Consider the following 27,970-nt stretch of genomic DNA (forward strand, 5'->3'; position numbering starts at 1 on the left):
TGCTTTGTATAGAATCTCCTCTGCTGTGAAGGTAGAAGTATTGATGGTGATTATTGTTTACTGTGTTTTATTATAAGGAGTTTTTTTTTTTCAAAAGTATCTTCCCATTAATGTTACATACACACGCCTCCCCCGCAGCGCCCTCACAGGCCAGAGCCGGTACTGCAGCCTGTTATATATACGCTAAGGAGGCGTGTGGTTACGCTCCACTCTGCTAACGTCGCTTTTGGCCAACTGAAAACAACCCGAGTGTGTGTTGGCGATTAGTAAAACAGGTACACTGTGAGAATTTAGACCGCGCTGAATGCCCTGTACGTGTGTGTAGATTTCAGTGTTTCGTAGCTGCTTTTTGACTATTGTTCCCAACGCATTTGCAGATCAGCTAAGCTAGGCTAGTTGTGATGCTAGATAGCATTAAAAAGGCCCGGGCTGCATGCGCAGTCAGGCCCGTGTGTATGCTAACAAACTCCTACATCACTTTGATAACACAGACTTTTTTAGCACCCGGCTGAATCTGAACGCTGAAAGTGGGGCGTAGACGGGTTAAAATAACAATTTTTAGGACAAACAACGTTGTAATGTAACCGTTTTGACTACGTTAATACTGGATAGAAAACTAGGTTAGCTTTTTAGCTTAAGACTGTTTAGCTACTGCTGTAAATTAAAAGTACGTTTAGTGGTGGGAGATGCAGAGGTGACACCTTGATTCACTGTAATTTATGTGATGTACCAATATGAGCGGATATGAGTTTCGTCAAACACTCCGAGAAATGCACTGGAAGTGTAGACACTGATGCAAATTAATTTCAAACGTATACATTTTTGGTTTTTCGTTACACTGAATTTCCCTCACATCTCTAATGTGACGTGTCACAACTTCAGTTATAGGAAGTGACCAATATGCCTCAGTTTACTTATGAATAGACAGACTACAAATAATTTGTGCATTCATGGCCTTTTAATCTCAGACTATGTGCCTGTTGTCTTGTTAGAAGTTTAGACGTCAGTGCGTGATTTTGGTTGTCAAGTGTTTAACAAGGAATCTAGGTAACGATTGCATTGCCTGTGTTTAGTGTGAAGGTTAAAACTGTGAATCTTCGTGAGTCTTGAGTGTTGATAGTGTGTTTGCAGATGTGCTGGTTGCACTATGTAGTTGGTTATGATCTGAGATATCAATTGTAATATGTAAGAGATACTTTCTGTCTGTATATCAAGGAAATAACGTGGAGTTCAGAGCTCTTGAAGTGCTCTGTTTATCAAGTCCAATATTTATTTATTTATTTTTAATCTTGCCCCTAACACCCCTTAATCTCACTTTCCCCTGTCTTCCATGATTCTTGCTTGTTTGCCCTGAGCAGCAGCCGTGCCCCGCCGCGCCCCCACCCCTAGCGGAGCCGTCATGTGGCAGGAGGCCCGCAAACATGAGCGCAAGCTCCGTGGCATGATGGTAGACTACAAACGGCGAGGCGAGCGCCGGCGAGAGTACTACGAGAAAATAGTAAGAAACTTTATCATGTAGCATTGCCACAGTGTACCACCGGGTAGGAGTGAGCAGGTCTGGCCTGAACACTCTTACTGCAGGATTTTTTTTTTTTTTAAAAAGGAAAGATTTGAGCAAATTTATACACTTTGTGGTATTTTTAAAAACATATGCATATAGTTGGCACAGCTTTCAGTTATCCTCATTGCATCAATGAACCAGTTACTGTTTTAAAAAAGTGTGAAGTTTTAGAAGTTAATTTCCATGGTTGTTGGTTTCAGTTTAATTAAAGTGCTGTGCAGTGTAACATTTTGTAGTTTTTAGATATTAGTCAATGCATTGCATTCTGACAGTTTCATTTTCTTTTGACAGAAAAAAGATCCTGCTCAGTTTCTTCAAGTTCATGGTCGAGCCTACAAGATCCACCTGGATCCAGCTGTGGCACTGGCTGCAGAGAGCCCTGCAAACATGTGAGGAAAATCACAAAATCCACACATAATAAGAGATGAGCCACACCGCAGAGCTTATGATCACATGTTGCCTCATTTTTGTTGTCTGAAGGATGCCTTGGCAAGGAGATGCCAACAACATGATTGACAGGTTTGATGTAAGGGCTCACCTGGACTACATCCCCACCTACACTCCACCTCTGCTCACCACATCGTAAGTCTGAAAGTACTTAAAGTCACATTTTTAACATGGAACCCACATTGTGTGAACATTTTACGGTTATTTATTTACTTTTTTGTTGTATGATTCTACATTGGACAGTTGTGAGGAGATTCACACATTCACCATAGATTGTTGTACATATGCAGTACAGATTGTTATATATTCAACAGTAAAGATAGTTCATTCATATGTTTTCAGTTATTTTTTTGTTTTGTTTTGGGTTTTTTTTTTTTAATTTTGTGGAAACATTTGCTCTTATATGAGGTTGAGCTGATCTGACTTTAGTGGTCAAAAGAGATGGTGACCCCTTTTTTGTTTGTTTGTTTGTTTGTTTTAAGAAAAAAATAGGCTAATTTAATTACTTATATTACAATTTCTATAATAATAAAGCCAAAACACCTGCTGCAGTAGTCTGTAGTAGTAGATTTATGACTCTTCAAGCACAGCTTTAGTGCTTCTGGTGACCCGCTCCTAAGACAGTGGCAGGTGGGGGCTTTGACTGGGGCAGTACATCTGTCCAAACTGTAATGCAGGTGTCCTAAGGTGAGCTCAGGGAGGACAGAAACCACCTGTGGAGCAGAAGAGCAACAGCTTGCATGACCTTGATTCCTAGTATGAATACAGATTATTAAAATGGGTCCTCATGGTCCTCCGGATTTCCTGGGTTTTAAGACTGTGGTCAGTAGGTGCTGGATTGTTGACCTGCTAATAGGAAAGTGAACTGATTTTTAGGCCGTTGTAAAACATTTTGGTGTTTCCCTGCTGATGATGTGTGGTTGTAGCAGTAATCCTGCTCAGTACGAGAGCAGTTGACATTATGTGTATGTCTTTGGACAGTGGTGTGAAGCTGCCAGCTGCAGGATTGACTGAACACCTGAAATAAGGTGTCAGCACAATCCTCAAATGCTGATCATAGCTGTGGTTAGTTTTACAGGTTCACTGTTTTCTAACCACAGGCACAGTCAGTCCATTGATTTCTCAAAACACCACCCATGAGGAGACTTTGTTGAAGATGGTTGCTGGGATGACCGGGTGACTACTCTTAAAACTTTCTCTGATAAATACCCCTCCTATTACATTATAATAATTTAAAAGACTAAAATTAAAAACTAAACTAAAACTGAACCTTTCTATAAAGTTAAAACTAATCTAAAAAATACCAAGCGATTCTGTAAAGTGATGGAAAACTGAATAGAATTAAAGAATTAAAAACAAAATAAAATTTAAAAACGCTGGTCATAGCACAACTGTCTGTTTCCATCTTTATGTGTTGTAATGCCGATTACTTCACTGACTGTTTGTGCTGGTGCATTGAAACTTGTGGTAATAACTGTAGAGTAGCTTTTTAGTAAGACTTCTGGTTCTTACTCTGTGATAAAACACCTGCTGCTCAGTAATTGAACAGGTCATCTGTGAGGTTGTATTTTTAGTCATCTTTCATGCTTGGTGAGGAGACAAACCAGTTTGGTGTGGTGAGATTTAGGCGTTCAGTGAGGTGTTTAATGTGACCAACAATCTTCTTTGTCTCATGCAGCACTCCAGAGCAGGAGATGGAGGAGAGAAAGTGTAACTATGAGCGCTACAGAGGCCTTGTACAGAATGACTTTGCCAACAGTGAGTGTTAACACGCAAAATCTACATGACTATGTAATGCACTTAATAGTGTTGCACCTGTATTCTTAATGTGACCATGGCAGTGTGTTGACCTGCTCTCAGTGGGTATATTTTGCAGTTGTGTTGTGCTCTTTAAATCCCTCCTGTCCTCCTGCAGTCTCTGAGGAGCAGTGTTTATACCAGATCTACCTGGATGAGCTCTATGGTGGTCTGCCCAAACCAAATGAGGATGAGAAGAAAAAGTATGAACTAAATTTTAAAGTGATTTCTTTATTTCCACTGTGAAATCCAGTATTTTAAGTTGTGTTTATAAATCTTTCCTTGTGTTGTGCAGACTGGCTGAGAAGAAGGCCACCATTGGTTACACGTATGAGGACAGCACTGTAGCAGAGCCTGAGCCCCAGTCAGACAAGGAGGAAGACAATTCAGAAAACAGCGAATCCGAAGATGACGAAGGCATTCCAGATATCGGTGAGCGTGTTTCACTGGAGTAATCAATGTGTTAGGGAAATAAAATTCAGGAGATGACCAAATAAAACATTTAGAGGTACAGCTGTCCACAGAGAATGTGTTTGATCAGCTTTTCGTCTCTTGGATGTGCGAGAGTTATTCCACAGAACGTTTCTCAGAAGAGACTAAAATCTGAAATTGTCAATTTGACTGTGCGAGCTGGATTTGTGACATCATTTAATGCAGTGCAGGGTTCAAATGGCCAGATACACATCTGTGTAGCTGGACCAGGATTAGCTTCAGACTAACCCTCAAAATGGGCTTCAGCGAAGGAGAAATGTCACATCCCAATGAGAAATTAATGCTGTTGAACCAAGCAATTTAACAGCGTGTGAAACGCTAGTTATTGAGAAATAACACTAGTTATCTTACACTGTACCTGGAGAAGTTTGTCTTTATAAACGTGATCCACTCAGCTGGAACTGCTCATCTTTTCTGCCCGGTTGCAGGTTTTTCTTGGTTATGTGATAATTGTGTTTTAAATGCTGTGAGCCGACGATCTGATCTCAGGTCAGTGTTCCTGTTTAATGCTTGGGTAAGAAATCGACTTGTTAAAAAAATGATGTGTCTGTGTGTGTCTGTGTGTGTGCTTTCAGATGTGGAGGTTGATGTTGATGAGCTGAACCAGGAGCAGGTGATGGACCTGAACAAAATGGCAACGCCATATGGAATGGCTGAAGGAGACTTTGTCAGGTAACATGTCATTAATGACATCATGATGTCAGTGGTTCTTGAAATTTTAAGTAGTGTCTTGATCAAAGTAAAGTTAATATAGCTTTTTGTTTTTAAATTCAGGGTTCTTTTGTTGTTGGGTTTTTTCCTGTGTTTTTTTTATTTTATTTTTTTTTAAGGTTTTAATTCTGTTTAAGTTTTTAGTCTTTTTAAGTATAATTGTATAAACGGCAGATCTCAGAGGTGAGATTTAGGAAAAGAATTTTAGGTATTATTGTGAAAACAGAACTTTTTGAAAGTTCAGTTGACTCAGTGTTTTAGACCAAATTCTTAGTAAACATGTCTCAATCTTTAGGGAAGTTGTGATACATTTTATCAACTAACTATTTTCAGAAGTCTGGTTTTTATTTTATTATAATTTTTTCGGTTAACTGAAATATTTTTTCTAATGTAGTCGTTTTGTTTTTTTAATGTTTGTTTGTTTTTTTTTGTGGTTTAATTTTGTTAACTGTAATATCCTTGACCTCAAAGTTGATGTATTTGGGTTATATTCATTTTAATTACAAGCTTCTGCAGTGTTTTAAGTTCAGCAGATACTGTAAAAATACACACAGTAAAAAAAGGTATTTTTTTGTTTGCTTTTAAATTGATTGACTATTTAGAGGATCTCTTTCAAAATAAGTTCTGTAGAGTAAAGGCGAACTTTGAGCAACATGTTTGTATTCTTGGACTCCAGTGGAGTAGCTTTGTATGGTTCACAGTGCAAAATGAGCTTTTTCATTTTTAGTGTCGTCTTAATTGGCTTTTGTGCAGCCCAAATAAACTAGCTGCTCTCCCGGGGGGGGGGGTAAAAAAAACACTTTCTGAAGTTTGGGAATAAGAACAATTTAAGCCTGAGCCATTGTTCGTACAGCCACTCTTGTTATTGTTTGAAACCATGGCAATGTTTAACGTGAGCATCTGACGTTAAAACATAAACCGTAATGAGTACACTGAGCCGTGGCTCCGACACGAACGCATGTATCTCATGCTGTTACACTGAGGATCGTTGGTTTTCTTTTCTTCACGTTGATGCGCTTCTGTGTTTAAATAATTATTTTTGTGGTTTTTGTAATGCTGTGATTGTGCTACCCATTTGTCAGGATGTTGAGAAAAGACAAGGAAGAAGTGGAGGCCATCAAACATGCCAAAGCTCTGGAGGCGGAGAAGGCCATGTACTCTGTAAGACTAAATCTGCTGAGGGAAGTGTTTGTGTGGGTTGTGTTCACAGGTTTTATAATGTTTGTTTGCTTGATCGTCTCAGGGCCGCCGCTCTCGTAGACAGAGGAGGGAGTTTAGAGAGAAGAGGCTAAAAGGAAGACAAATCAGCCCTCCGAGGTAAATTTGCGTTATTTTTCCGTAATGAACTTCACCGTACCTCAGAACGTGGTTATGTTAACTCGCCATTTCCTCTTGCAGCTACGCCAGGAGAGACAGTCCAACATATGATCCTTATAAACGGTGAGTTCACCCACTTGATTTGTCCTTCCCACTTTTCTGATTGGTTGTCTGCCTCTGTGTGTCTTAACTAAAAAAAATTCTGATCACTTTCAGGCCAGAGTCAGAGTCCAGCTCTGAGTCACGCTCACGCTCACGTACTCCCGGTCCAGAGAAGATCACCTTCATCACCAGCTTCGGCGGCAGTGACGAGGAAGCCGCGGCAGCACCGCAAACAGCTGCTCCTCACTCTGGCCACGCCCCTTCCAACTCGCAGCACTCTGCAGGTCATAGCAGGGGCTCCCGGTCGGTAACTTTCCCTCCTCCTGGTTTTTCTTCTTGCAGTCACTGTTAATTAAAATGACCGCAGCTGTTCGTGCAGAAAGAATATCGATTGTTTTTGTGGTCAGAAAGGTGGATCAGCTTTCAGAGTATCTGACCAAATAATCACCGACTATCAAAAAGGAACTATTGAAGTGTGCATGCGCATAAAGAAAAATCTGATTGGGTATTTTTCAAAGCTGAAATCTGTTATCAAAATTTTTCTATAAATTAAACAACATATTACATTTAAAAGCGGAAAATATGATGTAATGATAGGCTAGGTGCTAGCCTGTATTTATACTGAAACGCTGTCTCTGTTTATTCAGGAGACGAAGGTCATCCAGCAGCCACTCCCCTTCTTCCTCCTCGCACTCTTCCTCTCGGTCCTCCTCTCGCTCATCGTCACATTCACGCCGACCCCGACGAGGACGCGGGGGAAGAGATGGGCGTCGATCCCGGAGTCGCTCGCGGTCAAGGCGGCGCTCTAGGTCCTACTCCCGAGGTAGAGGAGGGAACGGAGGATCGTGGAGGAGACGTGACCGGTCACGCTCCAACGACAGAGACAGAGAACGTGAGAGGGACAGAGAGCGAGAACGAGACCGGGATCGAGACAGGGATAGGGACAGAGACAGGGATAGGAGACGATACTCGGCACGTAGAAGAACAAGGTTAGCTTAATCTGTAAGCAGTGCTACATGAGCTGCCTAACAGAATTCTGTAGTTGAAGCCCTTTTGTCTTTCTATCAGGTCCCGCTCGAGCTCACGTCAGGGCGGCAACTCGAGGAGAGGGGGTTGGAGCAGTGGAGGACATCGTCGTGGTGACAGCGGCAGCCACAGTCCCTCACGAACCCCTAGCCGTCCTCGCCGTAGCCCATCCCCTGCCCACAGAGGGGCCCAGCCTGCTACCATTGCCATCTCTGACAAGTTAAGAAAGTAAGAAGACCCTAAAACACTTTAACAGAGTGTGAAAATGTAAATAATCAATATTATAGAAAGAGCGGTGTCTTTAATATCCAAAATGAAAGCTCCCTGGCCTTGTCAGAAATCTGGAAATATTCTGCCGATCATCCAAACCCTTAATCACACATAAATAAGACTAAGTGTCTCTAGCCTTGTGTCGTCACAGATTCATTTTGGGCTTCTGATGATTTCTTAATGGAGCATAATTCTTCATTACCATCTCTCCAGTTTAATTTTTTCCTCGCAAAATAATGAGAACAGGAGCGAGATCCATTTAAAAGACAAGAGAAATCTCTACACTTCATCAGCTGTCATTTAAATATTTCCTGGTTATTTAAACTTGTTTACAAAGACTTTAGTCACTGTGACTGACCTTTTGTGGCCTGACTGCTATATATTGTTCGTCCACCAGGGGGCCTTGCCCCACATTTTAGCAGATGTTCGTCTAAAAGGTGTATTTTTAGGCAAAATAGACACGTACATTTCAGGCTGCTTGATTAAAAACCACCAACAGTTTTCATCCTTTTACTGTTTTTTATCAAACTTTGTAATTTTCCCCACTCTTTAAGAATGGTTTTGTCTCAGGAAAAGCACACTTTCGACTCATAACTCATTAGATTGGCTAATCAAAAGCTGAACAGCAAGTGTTCTTGAGTTTAATGACACACAAGACAAAAGGTTTGGAGATGAGCTGTGCTATAAAGTGGAAATATAAGTAGTACTTTATTGCTTTAGGGCTGACATGTCTCTATTTACCATCATCACTTTTCAGACTTAAGGCACCTGACTAGGCCTGTGCTGCACCAGTGAACAATAAATAAGTCCATAAATAAGAGTCTTAAAACAGTCAGTTTCAGTGTCACGAAGCCAGAACAATTTAACACCTGTTCTTTATTGCTTTTCACATTTAAAAGCCATCCTCACCCTTCAGCGTTACACCTGTTAGAAAGTCAGTATGCATATATAAATATGCCATCTTCACCTCATCGTGATGTGTTTTTCTGTCTTCTTCTTCTTCTCCTCTCTCCAGGCCTGACACTTCGGGTGGTAAAGAGACGGGAGCTGCCAAAGTCAGTAAGAATTTGATCTAGCTGGGTTTCTTGCTAAAGCCTACGCCTCCCTCATCCCTGACAGGCTGACTTGGTTGTCCACCACACTGGGATGTAGAAGCCATTGTTGCCCACAGAGAACAGTTATTTTATTCTTATCCCCCTCCCCCTAAAGTGGACACGCCCTGCAAATTACACTACAGTATTCTTGCCAGATGTCTAAGTTAATGCTGCCATTTCTTTATGAAGTGAACTTTTATACGTCCTCTGAAGTCTTGATGATGATTTTAATCTTGGTGGTGGATGCATGTGTGCAGTTATCTTTATGCATCTGTCTTTAGTCTAAAATAAACACACTGTGACACATCAAAGGTCTTGAGATGAAGAAGATCACTTCTTCCTCTTATGACAATCTATAAATCAGTAATGAACACGTGAATGACGAACATATTGATTAAAGAAATAGTCGGACACTTTCGAAAGTACAAATGGACACAAAGATCAAAACAACAATTGAGCAAATAAGCAGACTTCCTAAATTTTTGAGCAGTTTCCTTTAAGAATAAGTCATCGAAACTGTTTTGTGAAATGTATTTCTGTCATGGACGACTTTTCTTCTCACTCTTTTCCTGGAAGAGAGGACGAGGTTTGAATACATCCCAACTGTCACACAGTCAAATAGTGTACATTTGTTATCAGCTCGTCTGTTGCCTGCAGCTTGTGACCTGCAGTTTTTCTTGCCTGGCCAGATTTGAACAGCCCAGCGAAGGGTGTGTCGTGACAAAACGCCACTGGCCAACTTTTTAAACTCACCGGACCTGAACTTGCTCTTGTTTCACTTTCTGACCCTCTCTCCTCCTCCAGTCCTTGTTTTTCTTTCTTCTCTCTGGCAGTGTTCGTACAGTTGCAAGAAAATCTTTGGGTTACCATGAGAATTATGATTTCTGCATTACTTACTCATGGGGTCTGATTTCTTAAACAGTTAATGCCTTTCTTGAACACATTGAGCAATCATTCATTTCAATATTTGAATTTTCAACTGCAATAATCCTTCATGTGTTTGTCATCGCTGCTTATGAGACAACACTGAGAGTCTGGGCCTGTTCCTCTCTACATAACTGTTTGAGTTCGTCAGTATTTCTGCGACGTTTGTTTCCCCATTGGCGTTGTTCCTTTGTCCAGGTGTGAACATGGTAATCACACTCCAGGTGTGGACAAAACAACCACATTGAGTCCCTTTGGAGATGGAGGTCTCGATCCAGATCAACTCCAGAGTAGTTTGTGGGACCAGATGCAAATTTGAGCTAAACGTCTTCCCGTAGCCAGGTGTGCTTTGCTTTCTGGGATGTAGCGGAGTAATGCAGCCGTGCTCAGTACACAAACTGTAAAATATTACCCATATAAACATGAATGTTAGGAATAAACTCTGAGTTATCTGCTGCTCCAGAGCACAGCATTTTCTTCCCATCTTAGACACATGTGGCCAATAAGCAGATTGAATGTTCTCACATCTTTTTTTTGGTTTGATTGGAGTTTTCTGTGTGTAAATAAACAAAACTCGTCAACTGATTTGGACCAGGGTAAACTAACTTTAGGTGTGAAAATGCCCTCAAACAGCCCTCCCCGGATGGATTAAGGTCAGGACGATTCTGCCTTGGCTCATCCAAACCTTAAATTTTCTTTGTCTTTGGTTCATTCTGTTCTTGGATTACCAGTCCTCTCCTTGTGGGTTTACATTTTCCAGTAAAATGCTTCGTAATTTGTTGCTCTCCTAACAATCGCGAGGTGTCCAAAACCTGGGGTAACAAGTCAGCCTAAAGCCTAATTGTGCCTCCACCGTGCTTCACAGGATGGTGTTCTGGTTTTTTGGGGTGTAGAGTTTGCAGAGTTGTGGTTTCCTGTGGGGTCACAATTAACCTTATGTCTAGGGAGTCCAGGGATTTTGTTGTTACCCTTGGGTGTTTTCCCCAGGACTATACTCTATATTCCTGATGCTATTTTTGCAGAGAGATAACCGGCAGTTCTCAGTTTCCTCGATTTGGAGACGACCCAAACTTCAGTCTCACCTTATCAATTGGAACGCCTGATTCCAATGAACTTTGGAAGTACTTTTCCCTGCCTGTACTCAGTGATTACCCAGGTTGTTTTAAAATTTTAAATGCATAAAGATTGATCTTCATTTTGAAACCAATCAGTGCAAAAATCATAGTAATTCCAAAGTGTCCACAAACTTTTTCTTGCAACTGGTTTTTTTTTTTTTGTTTTTTTTTGTTTTTTTTTAAACTATATATTTGTGTTCATGTTGTTTTGATCCTGGCCTGTCTCTAAACTGTCCCACAGCAGTTGCAAGCTAAAGCAGCAGTCTGTCTACACACACACACAGAGCCTGTGTCTGTTGTTCCAACACACAAAATGTTTTCAATCACTTGTAATCTGTCACCCTTTTTATCTCCACCAGCTACTGTTCGTAAAGGTGATGGTATTGAATTTGTACAATAGCCCCGGTACCTCCCCCTCTCTCTAACACATGCGTGCACACTGACACACACACTTCTTTTTTTTTTTTTCTTTTTTTTTCCGGCCATGGAAAGCTGTACTAACACATTTGTGTCACCTGCAGCCCAAGATGACCCCACAGGAACGGCTGAAGCTGAAAATGCAGAAGGCTCTCAACAAGCAGTGTGAGTGCAGCCGAGCAGATCGCATGTGTTTGTGGTTAATGTGCGAATTAAGAATCAGCACTGTGCACAACTTGAAACTGTTGAAGATTTTCTCATATTATGCAAAGTGAAAAAGATGATAAAGATCTTTCTTTTGCCTGATCTGCAGCCAAGGCGGATAAGAAAGCCGCTCAGGTGAAGATCCAGCAGCAGGAACACAAACGGCAGGTGTGTGTGTGTGTGTGTGTGTGTGTGTGTGTGTGTGTGTGTGTGTGTGAGAGCATGTCTGAGGTTTAGTAAGACAGAAGCGTCTTTGTCCACCTATTTCCTCTTATTGCTGGTTGTTTACTTTACAGGAGCGAGAAGGCGAACTGCGAGCCATGGCACGCAAGATACGCATGAAGTAAGTCCGTGTTTGTGTGCCTAGCTGGACCGTTTGGTATTTGTGTGTCGCAACTTTCTGACCCTGGCGCTCTGCGTTTAGGGAGCGCGAGCGCCGTGAGAAAGAAAGGGACGAATGGGAAAGACAATATGGGCGACAGAGCCACTCGCCTTCTCCTTCCAAATATGGTAAGGCTTTAGGTTTTTGATTGACAGCAGCAACATGGCTCCTGTGTAATTAGAATGTGGCTTAATGAACATGCAGTGTTTGTTCTGCAGCCTTGCATACTCGCACAGAAGTAACCAAAATATTTAATCAGCTCAGGCTCTGATTTGCTGCCATCAGTTTCTGCTCTGCCAGTTTTATGGGCTTTAAGATGTTCTGGCATGCAGTTGTTTTTCATCACGGCTCTGTCCTCTGTCCCTCAGGCCGAGAATACAACTCATACAAAAGGTATGTGAGAAGCCACAAGAATCTGCACAGCCACAATGAAGCAGAATGAATTATGTCTTCTTTTTTTTTCTTTCTCTCTGTCTCTCTCTCTCTCACACTCACACACACACACACACACACACACACACACACACACACACACACACACACACACACTGTCTCAAAGGCTCATCACCAGGCCTGCAGACACCGTAGTTAAGCTATTTGTCTTCTCATCAGTTGCAAATTAGAGTACAGATTAGTGTTGAAAAGTCAGACTAAATGCAAAGAGGTCAATACCTTTTCAGGTAGTTTCTCTACAGCCACATGTGTACATCCACAGAGCACTTTATTAGGAACACTATAAGCTCGTCTACCAGTTGGAAAGTGAGTGGATCGATTCCTGACTCCCTCTGGTTATAAAGTGTGTAACTGAGTAGAAAAGCACCATTTAAGCACCAGTCCGTTTTTACCATTTAATACTCAGCTCAGGGCTCCCTTTACTCTCCAAACAGCATCTGTCAGTGGATTCCACATCTTTCTGCCAACACTGGGGGTTCTAGTCCTTTCATCTCAACAGCATTACATAATTTCTGTGTATTGGACAAACGTGCTGTCCGTCTGTAACCTTCATACATAGACGTGGGTCACGTGCTCAGTCTGTTGAGCTCCTTTTTGTGGTTATCTGACCTTTCTCATTGGATCTCCCTCATCTGTCCACCGATATCACTGTGTGTGTGTGCGTGTGTGTGTGCGTGTGTGTGTGTGTGTGTGTGTGTGTGTGTGTGTGTGTGTGTGTGTGTGTGTGTGTGTGTGTGTGTGTGTGTGTGTGTGTGTGTGTGTGTGTGTGTGTGTGTGTGTGTGTGTGTGTGTGTTTTTTTGTTTTTTTTTTTAACTTTAGTGCCACTAGTAATCAGCACTGTGAGAAATATTCAAATCAGCCTCTGTGGCACCAACAGTCATGCCACAGTTGAAGTCCCTGAGAACAGCTGTTTCCTCATTACCTGCTCCTGACCTGTAACATGTTACACACTTCACTGCCACCACGTCAGTGGCCGATTGAGTGCCTGCTTGAATGAGCAGGTTTAAAAGTGTTTCTAATAAAGTGCTCAGGAAGTGTACTTTATGTTTATAACTTGTGTTTAGATGATCAGTTTAGGTCTGAAGTGAAGGCTGATGAATGATTTTGGATGAACATTGTACGGCCTGATGTAATGTGTTATTGATGTCTAGGGCTTGTTTACTTCAGGGATGTTTGTAAAAAAGAAGAACTGGGGCTAAACTACATGGACATGAATGCTTATTTTAAATAAATAAAAGAACTTTGTGCTAAAATTCACAATTTGAATTGGTTTCTAAAACTTTGGATATTTCCAAACCCCACTGACTGAGGTGCAGACACCTCTTCACTGACTTTCTATGAAAGTCATTCGGGTAGTTGGTTTGTAATACTGCTAACGACCAAACAACTGACGCTTACGCGCCTTGATGGAGCTGATAAGATGATCTTCACCAGATTAGAAACAAATTTTTAATCTCACACTAAAGCACAGCAGTCATATCTTTGTTTGTTACGCTGCTCTTTATACTGGAGTCTTTTCTTTTTTCCAGGAGGTCGCGGTCTCGATCGCGGAGTCCATACTACAGATACTGAGCGGATGGCTGGACAGCAGTACATCGGTTTCGAGCACATACTATCCAACAACAGCCTACATACAACATGGAAACATGAAGAAATGACTGCTGGCTAATAAACCAACACACAAATCTGCACCTGGATGTTCTCTGGTTTTGATCCTGTGACACCTTCAGCCCTTTTCAGACATGGATTGTTTTATTCACACTTGAAGGTCACACTGCTGCTTTCTGAGAACAATTGTGATGCCTGGCACCTGTAGCCTCAAACACTAAAGGTGTGTACTCACACTTGGCTACAGTGACTAAGAGTGGAATCTCTGTATGTGTGCTGCATGGTGCTTCCCCTTACACACAAGCTCAACATTCAGATTCCTGCTTTTCTTTTAAAGCAGAATTAAGTAAGAGAAGAATCTCTAAATATTTCCTAAACTTAGAAACGAATTTTTGATCGTGTGCAGGTTTCTGTGGTTCAGGCTTTAGTGAGGCGAACACCACAAAGATGCAGAAGGGCCATGTGCCTGCCTGTCCTTTCTAAAGCGACTGCATCATTCGACCTGCTGTGATGAATGTGATGCAGAAGGCTGCCGTGTTCAGGTGAAGGATGTCTGAAAAGGGCTCCAGTCACTAAATACAGTTAATTGGTTTAATTTCTCCTTGTAAAGACAGTCTTGTCAAATAACTAACTCCAGTTTCTCCACTTCTGCATGCTCTCCCTCTCCGTTTCCCTTTCTGAACACTTCCTCTCAGCACGGAGACATTTGTATCTACTACTAAGCAATACCTGCAGTTTGTATCCTCCTCGCTTCACAACCTCCTCCCACAGTTTGGCTTCTTTTTTTAATATGAAAACATTAAACCAAGGAACATTTTAAACGCCTCCTGTGTGACACGTCCATCTGAAACCGCCTCACAGAAAGCCGATGAAGTCAAAGTCGATGCATTTATTAAAGTGGCTGCTCTTTTTGTACCGTCCTCAGCCAGCTGTTGACAAAAGCAGAGAAGTCTTTGTTCTCAGTGATGTGGAATGTTAAATACAAATAAAATTTACTTTGAGTTACTTGCCTTTTTTCTTCTTTGTCTTCATTAATGTGACAGATTATGCACAGAATTATTTACTGAAGTCTCCGCGGGGTGAATTAAATATTTAATCAGGATGAGCATGCTGCATGTATTAGTGTAATGTATCACCATGCATTGAGATATACTGCCTGCAGTGCGTGGAGGCGAACGGTAGGAGGCGACAGCGTTCAGCGCTTCGCTGTCACAGAGCGTCTGTGAAACTTCGGAGGTGTTTTCCACGCTGTTTGTTGAAACGCAGTGAGCAAATAACATCAACAGCTGCTCGCAAGAAAAAGGAGAAATAAATATTTCTCTGGTTCCGGTTTGGTTTCAGAGACACCTGTGGAAAACCAACGAGGTATTTCCTCTGAACTGCAGAAGAGGAACTGGTGTTTGAGACCCAGTAACGGGGTGTGAAAACCCTGATTTAGACGGGCTACTTAAAGCTGTGTAAAACAAGCAAAACCGCGAGAGGTGCTCGGGGAAGAAAAGGTTTTAAAAAGTGACAGAAGTCCGTGTCTGCCGAGCCTGTTACCCGGGGAGGGCGGGGTCAGGGTCGGCGGGGCGGGCGGTACCTCCTCTCGCCCATGCCCCCTCTTGCCCTCCGCTCGCTGCGGGGAGAGAAGCGTGAACTTGAACGCTGCCTTCACTGCGCGCTGCGAGTCCGGGCAGAGGCCACACACCACAGTCTCATCAGCTCGGGCTTCGGACAGTAACTCGGAGCAGGAGAAGCCGGACGGGGTCCGGTTCGGTTTGGGACCCAGAAAGGTGCCAGACGCTCGACGCGATGTCCAGGCGCAAACTTGGAAGCAGACCGCAGCACCTGAGTGCGATTCAAGGTAAGCCCGGAGGGAGAGCAGCGGTAGCGGACGGATGTGATGTTATCGAGGTGAAACGAAAACAAAAATCGAAGTCCCTGCTTCTTCTTCTTTTTTTCTCCTTTTTATTGGGCTTATCGGCAGTTTTGCGCGCGTGGTGTGTAGATGCGCGCTGGCACCGGTTATCGCACATTAAATGATGGACTTTTCCCCCCTCCTCATCTCACAGACTTAAAACTATATTTGTGTTTAGACCGATCTGAAGCCAAAGCTGATATTTAATCCCGTGTGCAGCCTAACAGGCAAATATTTAAATAAGAACTCCTAATGTTGGCGTTGTGTTTGTCCTGATGTGCATTGTTGGTGCAGCAGTTTCCACAGAAGAAGGACCGGTTTACTGGCACGCTGCTGTCAGCGGCTACAGGTCCGAACACGATGATTAATATTTTCAGGTTTGAAGATGATCAAGTTTCTCGCTCGGTCTCTGTCTACTTTTGAGAAGACATCACCTGCTGAAAGTCCCTCCAATAAAAGAGAGAGACTAGTCCTGCTTCAAACTATGCAGGAGTTTCTTTTAATTAAATGATAGGTTTAAATAAAGCATGTTAAATGAGGGTGGTAATTTAATCCCGATCAGATTAATCAAACATTAAAGTTTATTAAAGGAAAATGGGGGGGGGAAAAAACGTGATAACTGAAAGGAAATGGGGACAGAAACTTAAATACCATTTGTTTTTTACAGTTCTCTACTGGAGACCAGTCGTGCATGTCTGTTGTGACCACAGGCCTTGACTCAACCCTGCGTGTGTGTGTGTGAGTGTGAGAGAGAGAGTGTGTGTAACCGCGCCTTGCAAGTCTGCACAAACAGCACAGGCCTGAAACAGGAAAGGTGACATTTTTGAGTAACAACTGGCGAGATCCGACTTCAGACTGTACTGTCTGTACCTGTCCTGTGTGCTAGCCAGCTCAGCCTGGGCAGGTGGATCCAGTCCAGTCATCAAGGTGTGCCCACGCTGTGTTGAGCAATACACCGCTGACCCCCCTCCTCTCTCCCCCCTTCTCCTCGTCTCCAAAGAGCTCTGTCTGGTCTGAGCTGTGGGACTAAATGAAGAAATACCCAGAGTTTACAGATGGCTCTTCAGAGGTTTGGGTCTGACTTGTTTGCCACTGCTTGCAAACTGCACTTGCGTTTCAAAGTGCTAACCACATAAGATTTGTGAGAGTTGAAGTTGAATCAGATGAGCTGTCCTGTACATGTTTGCGAACTTTAAAAAAGAAAAAGAAAAGAAAAACACAAGGGCCGCAGCTCTTATCTCAAACACCTTCTGCCACTTTTTTCTTTTATTGCAATCCACTTCCTGTTGAGAAACTCTCGCTGCCTGTGGCTGGTAGGGCAACGTTTTATTTTGAGTGAAAGGTGAAAGGCTTTGCCTTCGCCGCTTTTTTAATTCACTGCTCCGGCGTGTCAGCACTCAGTCAGTGGCAGTCCTGTTAACAGGAGGTTGAAGTTTCTGCTGAGATGGACAGATGGTGCTCCTCTCTCGCTCGCTCTCTCTGCAGCCTCAGCGAGCAGATCTGTTTTGCGTTGGTTAAAGGAAGTGGTCAGTATTGGCTGAGCAGATTGGCCTCGTTGCTTGAGAGTTTACAACTGAAACTAGCACTTTCAATCACCACGCCTGCTTGTTGTTCCATTGAGGTCAACTGTACATTGTAAGTAGGCTAATTTATGAGAGCGAGGTCAGAAACTTGTCAGCAAGTCCAAATGAACGAAGTGCTCTCTGATTATATCAACCACCCAGCTGCTTTTGATGCAAAATACAGGTACATCTTCCTTTCTCTCTTTATATAGATGTGTGTGTATAGGCAACTCGCTTACAGACTCTAGGGGCATAAATTGGTCATGTGTATGGAACATAAAAATAAATGCACATTAAAGAAACGCTTCAGAGAAAGCTGGTTGCTGTGGATGTTTTATAGACACTTTAAGCTCCCTGCACTTGATAAGAAAGAGGAATTGCACAGTTACACTTGCATAGGAAAAAAAACTGAGTGAAATGCTCTCAGGAAGCAGACACTGATTGATATTTAACCCCAAAGATCTTCATTTAACTCTCCGACAAGAAAACGAGACGACCTGAGAAGCCATGACTCTTTTACATGTGGCTTCTTGTTTTAATTGATCTCTCTCTCTCTCTCTCTCTCTTTGTCTGTCTGTTATCTCCTGCCTCAGATGCCACCGATATGCCTGATGAAACCGGCTCATCAGGCGACCACCACCCACCCCTTCCTCCCCCTCTTCCCCCAAATCTTCTTCCTCCGCAGGTCCGGGCTCCTGACCAGGGTCGCGACCTTCTAACCTGCGGCCAGTGCTGTCAGGCATTCCCCCTCGCCCACATCCTGGCCTTCATTCAGCACAAACAGGGTGGCTGCACCGCCCGAAATCTCGCCTCCAACGCCGCGCCACCCTCGCCCGCCGGCCGAGCGCGGCAGCATGTTGCCAGCGCCGAGCTGGGCCCCGGCTTCATCGAGCTCAGGAGAGGGGCAGCCAGGGAGCCAGTCTGGGGGGAGGAGCCCGGCGTGAAGGTGAAGGCGGAGCACAGCAAAGCAGGTGAGCTCTTGGAAGAAGCAGAAGATGATGGCAGGTTGCTAATTAGTGACTCTGGGGGGGGGGGTTTGTTGTTTTTTTTTGTTATTTTTTTTTCTTTTTGTTCTTTCAACCGCCGCCTCTTCATTTAACAACCGTTCCTCCTCCCTCCCGAGTCCAGCTCATTAACTAGCCGTTGCCATTAGCAGACCTGAGTTAGTGACGCGCAGGCTAATTGTGTGGAAAGGATAGGCGTCAGGAACATTCGGAGGGCACTCAGGGTCCCCGAGGGCTCCACGCTGAGCACCTGAGCTCCTTCGCATCTCCCTGACTGTCAGTCTCTGAGGTGGAGTGGCCAGGTAAACATGTTTCTCCCTCCCTGTCATTCCCTGCACCCTGGACCTCAGAGACTGAATCCACATCTCCAAACCCCCCTCCACCCACCCCCCCAAAAAACATGAACACACACACAGAGGAGCGTGTCTCAGTATTCAGTGTGTTTTCCAGAGGGCGGCTGAAAGGCTCCTGTGTTAAACGGTCAGAGGATGCGAGGCAGGCAGATCGTGCTGGTTTCCTCGCTGTCATGACACTCTAACCGAGGACATTGCATCATGTGCGGCTCCTCTGCCATCTCCCGCTGTTCTGCCCCAGGCCGAGCCACCTGAGCTCCAGGGAATCTCCCTCTTCCTCCTCCTGCTTTTTCTTCATCTCACTCGTCTTTCTCCCTCGTCTTCTCCTTTATTTCCAGAGTCCTAACCCATCCCTCTCCTCTTCTTTCAATGGCACCAATTTTCTCTCCTCCTGCCTTACTTCCTGCTTTCCCTACTGCTGACTAAATGATCTTGATCTAATATTGTTTCTTTTTTAGGGTGGAGCCCATTAAACTCAATCAGAAATTCTTTATTTTCTTTCATAATTTAACTGAGATCCTTTTTGAAGAAGGGTTCTTCGTGTCCAGGTTTAAAATAAACAACCAAAGAAAAAAGAAAAAGAAACGTGAAGGCCACGTTGTAGCTCTCGAAAATGGACAGAGCGTCTCGCTGCAGACGCGTGTAAGGTGTGAGTGCCCCCTTTGCACATTTTGAAACTCTCTCTGCCACAAGTTAGCAGTTCCTTCCTTTGTGTAACGCTCAAGGGACGGCTGCACGCACCATTTCCGTTTGTCCACAACCCCTCTTGTTTTGTTTCTTCTGTTTCAGTGTGCTCACCTCTCTTGCTCTGCCTCTCACTCTGAGGCACAGAAGCACACCGGTTTAGTAATTTGGTGGCCTGCAGGATTATACAACAAACCTAACACGTGCATGAGGCGGAAGTGGAGAGCACGACAACATGTGAAAAATGCAAAAGAAGAAAAGCTTAGATTAGATTTTTTTATTTTTTTTTTTAATTCAAGAATCTAGGTTGCTGCTTGTTTGGACATAAAAACAAAGTCTGAGCTGAAATGTGCAGAGTGTGGCTTTAATTGGGCGTCCGGCTGGCCCTGAAAAGTTCTAGTTGATGTTTTGGTTTTACTCGAGCGACGAGCTGTTTTTCTTTTTTTATTTGTGGTAGAGAAATTGAACATCTGACAAGATGACTGAAAGCGAAAGAGCAGTTATCCCACAACAGACAGGTCCTCCATTTATTTTCCTGCATTCAAGAGCGGAGGGAAGGGGGTAGAGCAGGATGGATTACTGAAGAGCCGCGTGCATCTGTCTCATTCCTTTTTATTTATTCTCCTTGTTTGTTTTTTTTTTCCTCCTCATCACCCACCCCCTCCCACCAACATCCCCCCCCCCCCCATCTTCAACACACTTTCGCTTTGCCCTCTTTCAATTTCTCGCACCCCCCTCTCCTCTCTTCTTCCTCTCTTTTCTCCTCCCTCCTCCTCCCGAGGGAAAAGAGATTCTGCCTGCTGCTCGTTAGTGCTCCCAGCCAATCTGCATTTTTAATTAGTAGTTATTGCTTCTGCTTAATATTCAAGTGCTACCCCGGGCCAAATGGGAATCCTTACAGGGGAAAAAAAAAAAAGAGCGAGGAGTGAGCGGGGAGAGAGAGCGAAGGAAAGAGAAACCGGCTGGGTATTGTGTTTCACTCCAGGACCCCGAGACAAAAGCCCCACCACCACCCCACCACCCCCCCTCAGGGAAAGATTTGGAGGGTACTGGGGGGCGGCGGGGTGAGGAGAGCCGGGGTTGGAGGATGGGTCTCAGCTCCAATCCGAAGGGGTGACATATTTTTGTGGCATCTCTCAGCCCCCCGTACTACATTATAATCTTTTTATCTCATTTTCTTTTTATCTCCTGAGCCCTGACCTACCTATCTCCCTCCCCTTCTTCTTCTTCTTCCTTTTTTTTTCCTGCTCCAGCTCCTCACCCTATTTTTAAAAGAAGTATCACAACTTCTCCTGGGTTTCTCCTCAGGCTAGGTTAAAGGACTCGAACACCGCAGCTCCTGTCGTCTCCAGACAGAGGGGATGGCGAAGGGGGGGGAGAAACAGTTGCTCTCTTTTTCATCTTCACCCCCCCACCCCCTCTCCCCCTCCAGTAAAATACAGAAGGATTTAACTTGAGGAAACATGAAAGAGGCTTATACCAGAGTCGGCTTTGAACCTCTCCAAAAAAAGAGAAAGAGAGGAGAGAAAAAAATAGTTTTTTTTTCCCGCAATTTGGGAATCTTCTCTCCAATTTTGATTTATGCAGAAAGGCCTCATTTGTCAAGCAGGCTGAGTCAGAGCCTGATTTACATAAAGCGTTCGTTTTCTGCGTTCTGCTAATTAGCAATTTGCAGCTTAATTGGAGAGTGGCTCTCGGTGAGGAGACAAAGCTATCCACATATAAAAATATCTCCAGATGTACTCTGTGACACAGCTCGCCTCGCTGTTGGACTTCCAGTTTCCGGATCCTGATTTCTCTTTCTTCAGGTCGCACTTTTGCCTCCCTCAGTTCTTCCTTTCCTTAGTTGGGCCTTAGGTCTTCTCATCACCTTTAATGCATTTAAACTGCAGCAGTCTGTCTGTACTACTCTTCTTATAGTCTTATACTGTTCAGTTTAATCGCTTCAAAGCATCTTTAAAAGCAGCCAGGACATTAAAACCAATGAGAAGTTAAAGCTTTACTGGGAAAAGAAAACTTGAGTCCTGGTACTTGTGTGGGCGTCAATTTGACATCTAAAGGAGGCTCAGGAGGTAAAGCAGGTCATCTACTAATCGGAAAGTTGGTGGTTTGATCCCTGCCTACTCCAGTCTTCATGCCCTGAGTCAACCCAGAGTTGTTCCCAATCAGTTCATCGGAGTTGGATGTTGGACAGAAAGCACTACTTGTATTAATGAATGAGAAATGTATAAAGTGTTTTGAGCGTACAATTAGAGTAGAAAAGCACTAGCACTCCCTGATGGCAGAAGCCTCTCCCTCCCACACACAAAGATCTGTAATTGTTCAGGAGCACAACATCCTCAGTCCGATCAAGTATCCCTAGGACGTGCCAGAACAAGCCCAATCCACCCCAAGCCACAACCCACAGGGTGCAGAAATACCACCTGCTCATGCCCAGTGGGTCACATGATATCAGGCGAGTGGTTTTCATGTTGTGGCTAGTGGCTAGCCATAGCCTATCAAGCGGAAAGATCCCTGGTTTGATCCCGGGAGGAGACAAAAATCTCTTCGGTGTTGTGTCACAAAGTGTAAAAAAAATCTGTTGCACCAAACATGCAGAGCTGCTCGCTGTCGAGACCTTCGTGTGAAAAAGGGAGCGGCCGAAAGTAGCTTTGGTTTTAATGTTGTGGGTTATCAGTGGCTTTTTATGTTTAACCCTCTGAGGTCTGAGTCATCTTCCGTGATGACCCTAACCCTCTGAATATGTTATCTTTCACTCTTTTAAAAAAGTTGCTCTGCAAAATTTTAAGTCCAGTAGCCCAAAGTCTTTGAAACTTTTTCCAGCTGTCAAAATGAGTTTTTTAAATTTACTTATTTAAAGCAGCAATGAGCCAGTAAACAATCAGGAACTAAAGATATATTTCACTGAGAAGGTGGTGGAGACCAAAAGTAGAGCTCGAAGGACAGACACACATGTGCAGGACATGCACGTATCCGAAATGTTGTTCCCCCACACGTGGGTGTGCACCTGGAATAAAATATAATTAATACATTTTTAACCAAGAACAGAAAGCTATAAGAAAATGAGATACAGATATGAAAGTAAATAAGGTTTTAAGTGTAAATATGAAAGTCAAAATACAATTATTGATGCCTGTGTATAAATTTATGGGGTGTTAATAAAGATCCTTATTGCATTATTGCAGAGAAGGTGTCTGTGTATCTGCTGGATGTGTGAAGTGTTTGTGGACACTAAAGCAGTGGTTTTCAAACTGACCTTGGATCCATTTCTGCTGTTAATGATTGACCTGACTGAATTGAATGATTGATCTTTTGAGAACCGCCTCTTCAGGTGGCTGCATGTTTGTCCTGTCCCGCGGTGGGTGCTGGACACTTTTAGCTGTACTCTTAGTTAGCGTCCTTTATCAAAACCACTAACTCACTTCTGTTTGGTCTGTGTTTGCAGTGCCAGAGGAGCCCTTGTATTTCATCTGCCAGCAGTGTGAGGCCGTCTTCCAGTCCGCGTGGTTGCTCTTACAGCACGCTCAGCACACGCACTCCTTCAGCATCTACCAGGAGGATGAGGGCGACGCTGTCATGGAAGGAGGAGGAAGTAGGGATCTTAAAGACCACAAAAGTGCTGCAGCCATTTTGGACCCACGACACCTGACCCAAGCGCTCGCTTCAGCCTTCCAACCCTCCGTCCCACGTCTTGGCCGTTCCCGTCAGTCCCACGGCCCCCTCTCCTCCTCGTCACCTGCCTCCTCCTCCTCTTCCTCCTCCAGGAACCTGCAGACTTTGAACTTTTCCGTGCGGCTCAGGGAGCTTGCCGAGGTGAATAACAACACAACAAGTGGCTCCCCCGGAGGCCTGGTGCTGTCGCCCTCTTCTTCTCCACCGGCAGCTTCTCCTTTTCCTCAGACAAGCGCCCTCCAGGCCGACTTCCACTGTGAGCTGTGTGACCAGAACTTCCAGTCCCTCCGCGCCCTCTCCGCCCACCGCCGGACTCACGCCTGCGAGCGGCCTTATCACTGTGGTGTGTGCGGCCAGGCGTTCGCCCAGAGTGGCCAGCTGGCTCGTCATATAAGGAGTCATCACCGGGAGGCCGGAGGAGGAGGAAGTGGATATGAGTCTGTGGAGATGGTCGAGGAGGAAGGAGGGAGGCAGGGGCCAAGAGGCAGGCTTCAGATTCAGCCAGCGGGAATCACGGGGAAGGGAGACCTGATGGTCCACATCCCCTCCGAGCTGGACTTGACCTTCCCCAAACACCCATCCTTGGCTTCAGGTCTAGTGCTGCTGCCCTCTCAGGTCAGACCACCAGAGAGGGAGCTGCTGAGGCTCTACCAGACCACCAGAGAGGGAGGTGAGGAGGAGACGGAGGTACATGCAGAGGCTCCACACACCTCGCCTTGCGCCAGCCCCTCTGAAGGCTCGCTGGAGAGCGGAGAGACGGGCGGCAGCGGCGAGAGCGGCATCGCCAGCGGAAACTGCACTCCAAAACGTCCTGAAGTGAGCGACAAGGTGCGAGGTGTGGGAGAGTGGGAGAACGAAAGAACGAAAGAGATCATCGAGAAGGAGTGGAGCTCGGCCAAAGTCAGCGAGGCAGTGCAGGAGTGGCAGAGGGACAATGAGCGGAGGACCGTGACGGGAAGCGTGAGCACAGCAGGCAGCGGCGGCGCGTCCGCTGGAGCGCCAGGGAAGAAGAAGAAGGACGAGGCCTGCGAGTTCTGCGGCAAACAGTTCAGGAACAGCAGCAACCTGACCGTGCACCGCCGCAGCCACACCGGCGAGCGGCCCTACCGCTGCGGCCTGTGCAACTACGCCTGCGCACAGAGCTCAAAGCTGACGCGCCACATGAAGACCCACGGAGCCCAGGGCGCAAAGGCGTCCTTCTTGTGCCAGCTGTGCGCGGTGCCCTTCACCGTCTATGCAACACTGGAGAAACACCTGAAGAAGGTTCACGGCCTGAGTCACGCCAGCGTGGGAGCATATGCGCAGGCCAGCGCCGCAGATACTCTGGCTGCAATAAAAGCAGGGGGAAAAGCTGCAGCGGTGGTGAAAATGGAGGAGGACGAAGCCGGATTGGATCAGATAGAGATGGAGAACAGAATGCAGAGTAACATGTCCAGCACCATGGAGGTGGAGGAAAGGCAAAGCCAAGAGTACATGGAGAGCAGCAGGAGTCCAGCCATAGCGAACGACCTCCCGCCTGAGAGCAGCACGGAGGCCCCTTTAGCTTTGACTCCTGCACCCTGAGAGTCTCTCAAATAAAAACAACAAAAAAAGCACTGTATAGAATTTAACCCCCCATTTAGTAAAACAAAAAGAAACTGAGTTAAAGTGCAGTTTAAAGAAGCTGCAGGTGTGTGCGTCTGTGTATAGAAAGCCGCCCCCAGAAGACGTTGTTCACGATTATGTGCGCAGCTGCCAGTTGAAACTAAGTGCCTACAGTTCTTTTAGACCACAGAGAAAAACAAGGCCATGACATTCAGCAGGGAGATTACCATAGCTCTCGAACAGGAAGTGAACTGCCACAGTCCACACCGACACAGGAAACTGATCACCATGTTGCAGTGCAGGATGCAAAAGACATGTGATTTATGTCTCTGGTGACCCGCTGGACAGGTGGAGGCAGATCTTAACTGCCACGCGGTGCAGAAAACGGTTTATGTTGAATTTAAAAAGAAAAGGGAAAAAGCCTGACAATAGAGCAACTTTAATATATTTTCAGATGGAGAGAGGTCATATTGTGCCGCATAGCCATTGCTGGTTTTCTTATGAGAAGACCTTTTAAAGGCTAAAGCGGTTTGAACAGACACAGAGGGGGGAAATGAATCCAAACACTGCCCGCCTGCAGTTTCTCAGACTCCTCTTTTTAAAGGCGCTTGCTTGTCACAACACTTGTCACTTAACGTAATGTTTACAAGGCTCGCGGGGCCTAAAGCAAGGTTGTGCTCCTGACTTTGTCACAGTGTGTGTGTGGATGACTATCTGTTCTGTTTTTGTTTGTTTTGGGTTTTTTAAATATAAATATAAATGTGAAATTAAGAGAATTTAAAGTCTACTGATGTTTTCCTTTCATTTTTTTCTATGCATTTAAAAAATTTTTTTGAAAAAAACACAAGAAAAACAGCAATTTTACCTACATGTGAAACGGGTGTGTATTATTTTTGTTTTCTCTCAGTGACGGTTGTGATGGTAATATCTGTCTTTCATTGTTTACATCTGTAAATTACTGGACTGGTTGAAGCTCGTGCATGCTTTGCAGTAACTTGAATTTCTTTTCTTGCTTTCCTGTGTCTCAGTTCTTCCTAATTTATGGACGCCGCATGTTTCGCCAGGTTTGGAGGGCTTGCACGAGTGAGTTGTATGTACATTTTTGGGCGTTTTTTTTTGTTTGTGTGTACATATCGCAGACTCTGCTTGAAGCCTCCATCCTGGGATCAGGTCAGAGCCTTCAGGCAGATTGCCCCCACCCTTTTTTTTTCCCCCTCTCGTGACTACTGTGATGACTTTGTCTGATGTCTGCTGCATTCAGGTCAAAATAAACTGTTGTGTTTTCTAAAAGTGGATTATGAAAGAGTGCAGTGTAACTGTTCAGGGATTTATTTTTATGTATGTATATATACATATATATATACTGACTTTATTGCTATTGCTTGCTGTTAATATTATCTCCCTACATTGTTTGCTTTTTTTTCTAGGTTATCGTGAAGCTTTCGCCGCTCCTGCTGTCTTTGTAAACTTGATGCCATTTTGTAATTGACCTTGTCAGTTGTCACAAGGAGCCTCAATAAAGTGTGAGGTGAAATATTTTACATTTTCGAGATTTTCTTCCCTCCTCGTCTGTCTTTCTGTTCTCTTAGTTCATTTCTTTTTTTTCTTTTTTTCTCCCATGAATATTTTGTTTCCTGTTCTGGGACAACAAAGCTTCTGAAACTATTTTTAAGTGTCCTTTCTCACCAGGATGTTGTCTTAGTCAGTGCGGGTCGTTCCTCTGAGGACCACAGTCAGCGCTGAGTTATTAATTTTTAATGTGAGTGTTTGGATAAGGGACCCTCAGTCCTTGTTTACATCCTTGTGATGTTACTCGCTTTGTCTGGAAACACTGTAATGTAATTCTGCCAGTTAGGAGGGGGAGTGCACTAGTTACTGTGTGTGTGTGCGTGAGTGTGTTTGAGTTGGTGTCAGTCACTCCACAGATTGTGCGATGGGTGCAGCAAGCTGTGATGGGACACGGGTGGCCAGGATTTCTCAGGATACAAAATTGGAGGGGGAGGCGGGTGCCTGGTGGCAGTTTGGTTATTGTTTGTGGGCATGTTAGGAGGCAGAGCAGGATGGGTGGGGAGTGTCAAGGGGTTGGGATAATTGCTGACTCCATTTTAAGGGCATAAAAACCTCTGCACCAGCATCTCTGGCCTTAACCCCACCACCCCCACCCCCACTAATGAAAATGAAGTTCTATGATCCCTCTAGCTCATTAACAGCAGGTCTTTTAATGAGCTTTCAACAAGGTGGGGGCTGGGAAGATGAAGAGGAGGAGTGGGGCTTGATTTGGGGGGGGGGGGTTATTGCACCAGATGCACACACGCCCACTATTACCAATTACCATTGTGTTATGGTGAATAAGGAGGAAGTGAAGACAGAAGCCTCTTTGGATCCGGATGAGTCAGTTTGTCCGTTTCTCTCCACAGAGACGAAGGGGAAAAACATGAAAGAGGACAGTACAGGTGACAGGTAAGATCTCTCAGGTAAACTCTGCTCTGCGAGGCTGTTGGGTGCCGCGGCGGGCGCCATTTGGTGCTCGTATGATCCCAATTATGTAAGGCGATACAGAGCAGAAGACTGCATAGCAAGTGGATATGTGCCCTTTGTCTTCCAGCAGTCCACACCTATCCACACAGGTCAGCGTCAGTCCCCAGACCAGCCAATCACAGTGCTTGAAGAAGTCATCATGGCTCCCACTCTGTGTGTGTCTGTGTGTGTTCTGACCAGTGGGTGCCCCTGGGCGGTAGTAATGTGGACTTTGAGATCTAATCGTTGTCTCAGCTCAGAAAGGGAAAGCTTTTGTTTGAGTGGAAGTTAAAAGAGGACGCTGTGGGACAGACGCAAGCAACCAGCAGAGTCACAGGGGAAGTTAATACGCTGCACACACACTCACACACACATCTGCTGTCTAAAAACAGGAAGATTTATTGACATAATGAGAAGATATCTGAGATTTTTAGAATAGTTTTGCTCTCTGTATTGATACTGTGTTACTGTTAAAACAGTTTTCTGGATATTTTCGGCAGTTTGTGGTCAACAAGCAAAGCTGCTGAACACACCCGTTTGCTTGTTTGGGGCCCCTGAGGTCTGAGCCCGGCTGATAGAAATACTGATAGGTTTGGTTATTTGAAGTTTCAGCTGAGATGTCATAAACATCTAGTAGCTTGTTTCTAAAAATACACCATGACATGAAATATAGTCACTGAATCATTGATGAGAGGGGAAATATTTTCATCGTGTGGGTTGTAGAAGTAACGTGCAGGAGTGTCCGTGCAACTTTAATACATTTAGATCTCCGT

At 44.6% G+C, this 27,970-nt stretch overlaps 2 protein-coding genes across 4 annotated transcripts; both read left to right on the forward strand.

Moving 5' to 3' along the window:
* The first annotated feature begins 115 nt into the window (after positions 1-115).
* clasrp (CLK4-associating serine/arginine rich protein) lies at positions 116-14,926 on the forward strand. Of its 3 annotated transcripts, none has more exons than XM_085243543.1 (21): positions 116-275; positions 1,359-1,498; positions 1,853-1,950; positions 2,042-2,143; positions 3,687-3,766; positions 3,924-4,008; positions 4,101-4,237; positions 4,873-4,969; positions 6,091-6,169; positions 6,252-6,325; positions 6,407-6,448; positions 6,542-6,730; positions 7,075-7,416; positions 7,496-7,681; positions 8,739-8,778; positions 11,378-11,438; positions 11,587-11,645; positions 11,774-11,820; positions 11,902-11,987; positions 12,228-12,252; positions 13,843-14,926. In XM_085243543.1, the coding sequence occupies exons 2-21, from the start codon at positions 1,400-1,402 to the stop codon at positions 13,883-13,885; spliced, it is 1,971 nt and encodes a 656-aa protein (XP_085099669.1). In that variant the 5' UTR covers positions 116-275; positions 1,359-1,399; the 3' UTR covers positions 13,886-14,926. The 3 variants fall into 3 exon arrangements, 2 of the variants coding, with proteins under 2 accessions (XP_085099669.1, XP_085099668.1); XM_085243542.1 differs by having other exon boundaries at positions 161-311; XR_014888180.1 differs by lacking the exons at positions 12,228-12,252; positions 13,843-14,926 and having other exon boundaries at positions 160-311; positions 8,739-8,782; positions 11,902-11,927.
* Positions 14,927-15,222: 296 nt separating this feature from the next.
* Positions 15,223-26,221, forward strand: znf296 (zinc finger protein 296). Its single transcript, XM_085243544.1, has 3 exons — positions 15,223-15,767; positions 17,977-18,354; positions 22,870-26,221. The coding sequence occupies exons 1-3, from the start codon at positions 15,716-15,718 to the stop codon at positions 24,657-24,659; spliced, it is 2,220 nt and encodes a 739-aa protein (XP_085099670.1). The 5' UTR covers positions 15,223-15,715; the 3' UTR covers positions 24,660-26,221.
* The last annotated feature ends 1,749 nt before the right edge of the window (positions 26,222-27,970 follow it).

This window comes from Mchenga conophoros, linkage group LG14 (assembly GCF_057382185.1).
Source record: "Mchenga conophoros isolate Kocher_MC1m ecotype Shallow Benthic linkage group LG14, M_conophoros_male_GT1.1, whole genome shotgun sequence".
Taxonomy (NCBI): Eukaryota; Metazoa; Chordata; class Actinopteri; order Cichliformes; family Cichlidae; genus Mchenga; species Mchenga conophoros.

Bases quoted from the DNA above. Each gene is read 5' to 3' on its own strand.
- clasrp (XM_085243542.1), top strand. The intron at 4,009-4,100 runs GTATGAACTAAA...TGTGTTGTGCAG, and splicing joins AATGAGGATGAGAAGAAAAA to ACTGGCTGAGAAGAAGGCCA. The intron at 6,449-6,541 runs GTGAGTTCACCC...GATCACTTTCAG, and splicing joins ACATATGATCCTTATAAACG to GCCAGAGTCAGAGTCCAGCT.
- znf296 (XM_085243544.1), top strand. From the start codon at position 15,716: ATGTCCAGGCGCAAACTTGGAAGCAGACCGCAGCACCTGAGTGCGATT. The intron at 15,768-17,976 runs GTAAGCCCGGAG...CTCCTGCCTCAG, and splicing joins GCACCTGAGTGCGATTCAAG to ATGCCACCGATATGCCTGAT. The intron at 18,355-22,869 runs GTGAGCTCTTGG...CTGTGTTTGCAG, and splicing joins GGCGGAGCACAGCAAAGCAG to TGCCAGAGGAGCCCTTGTAT.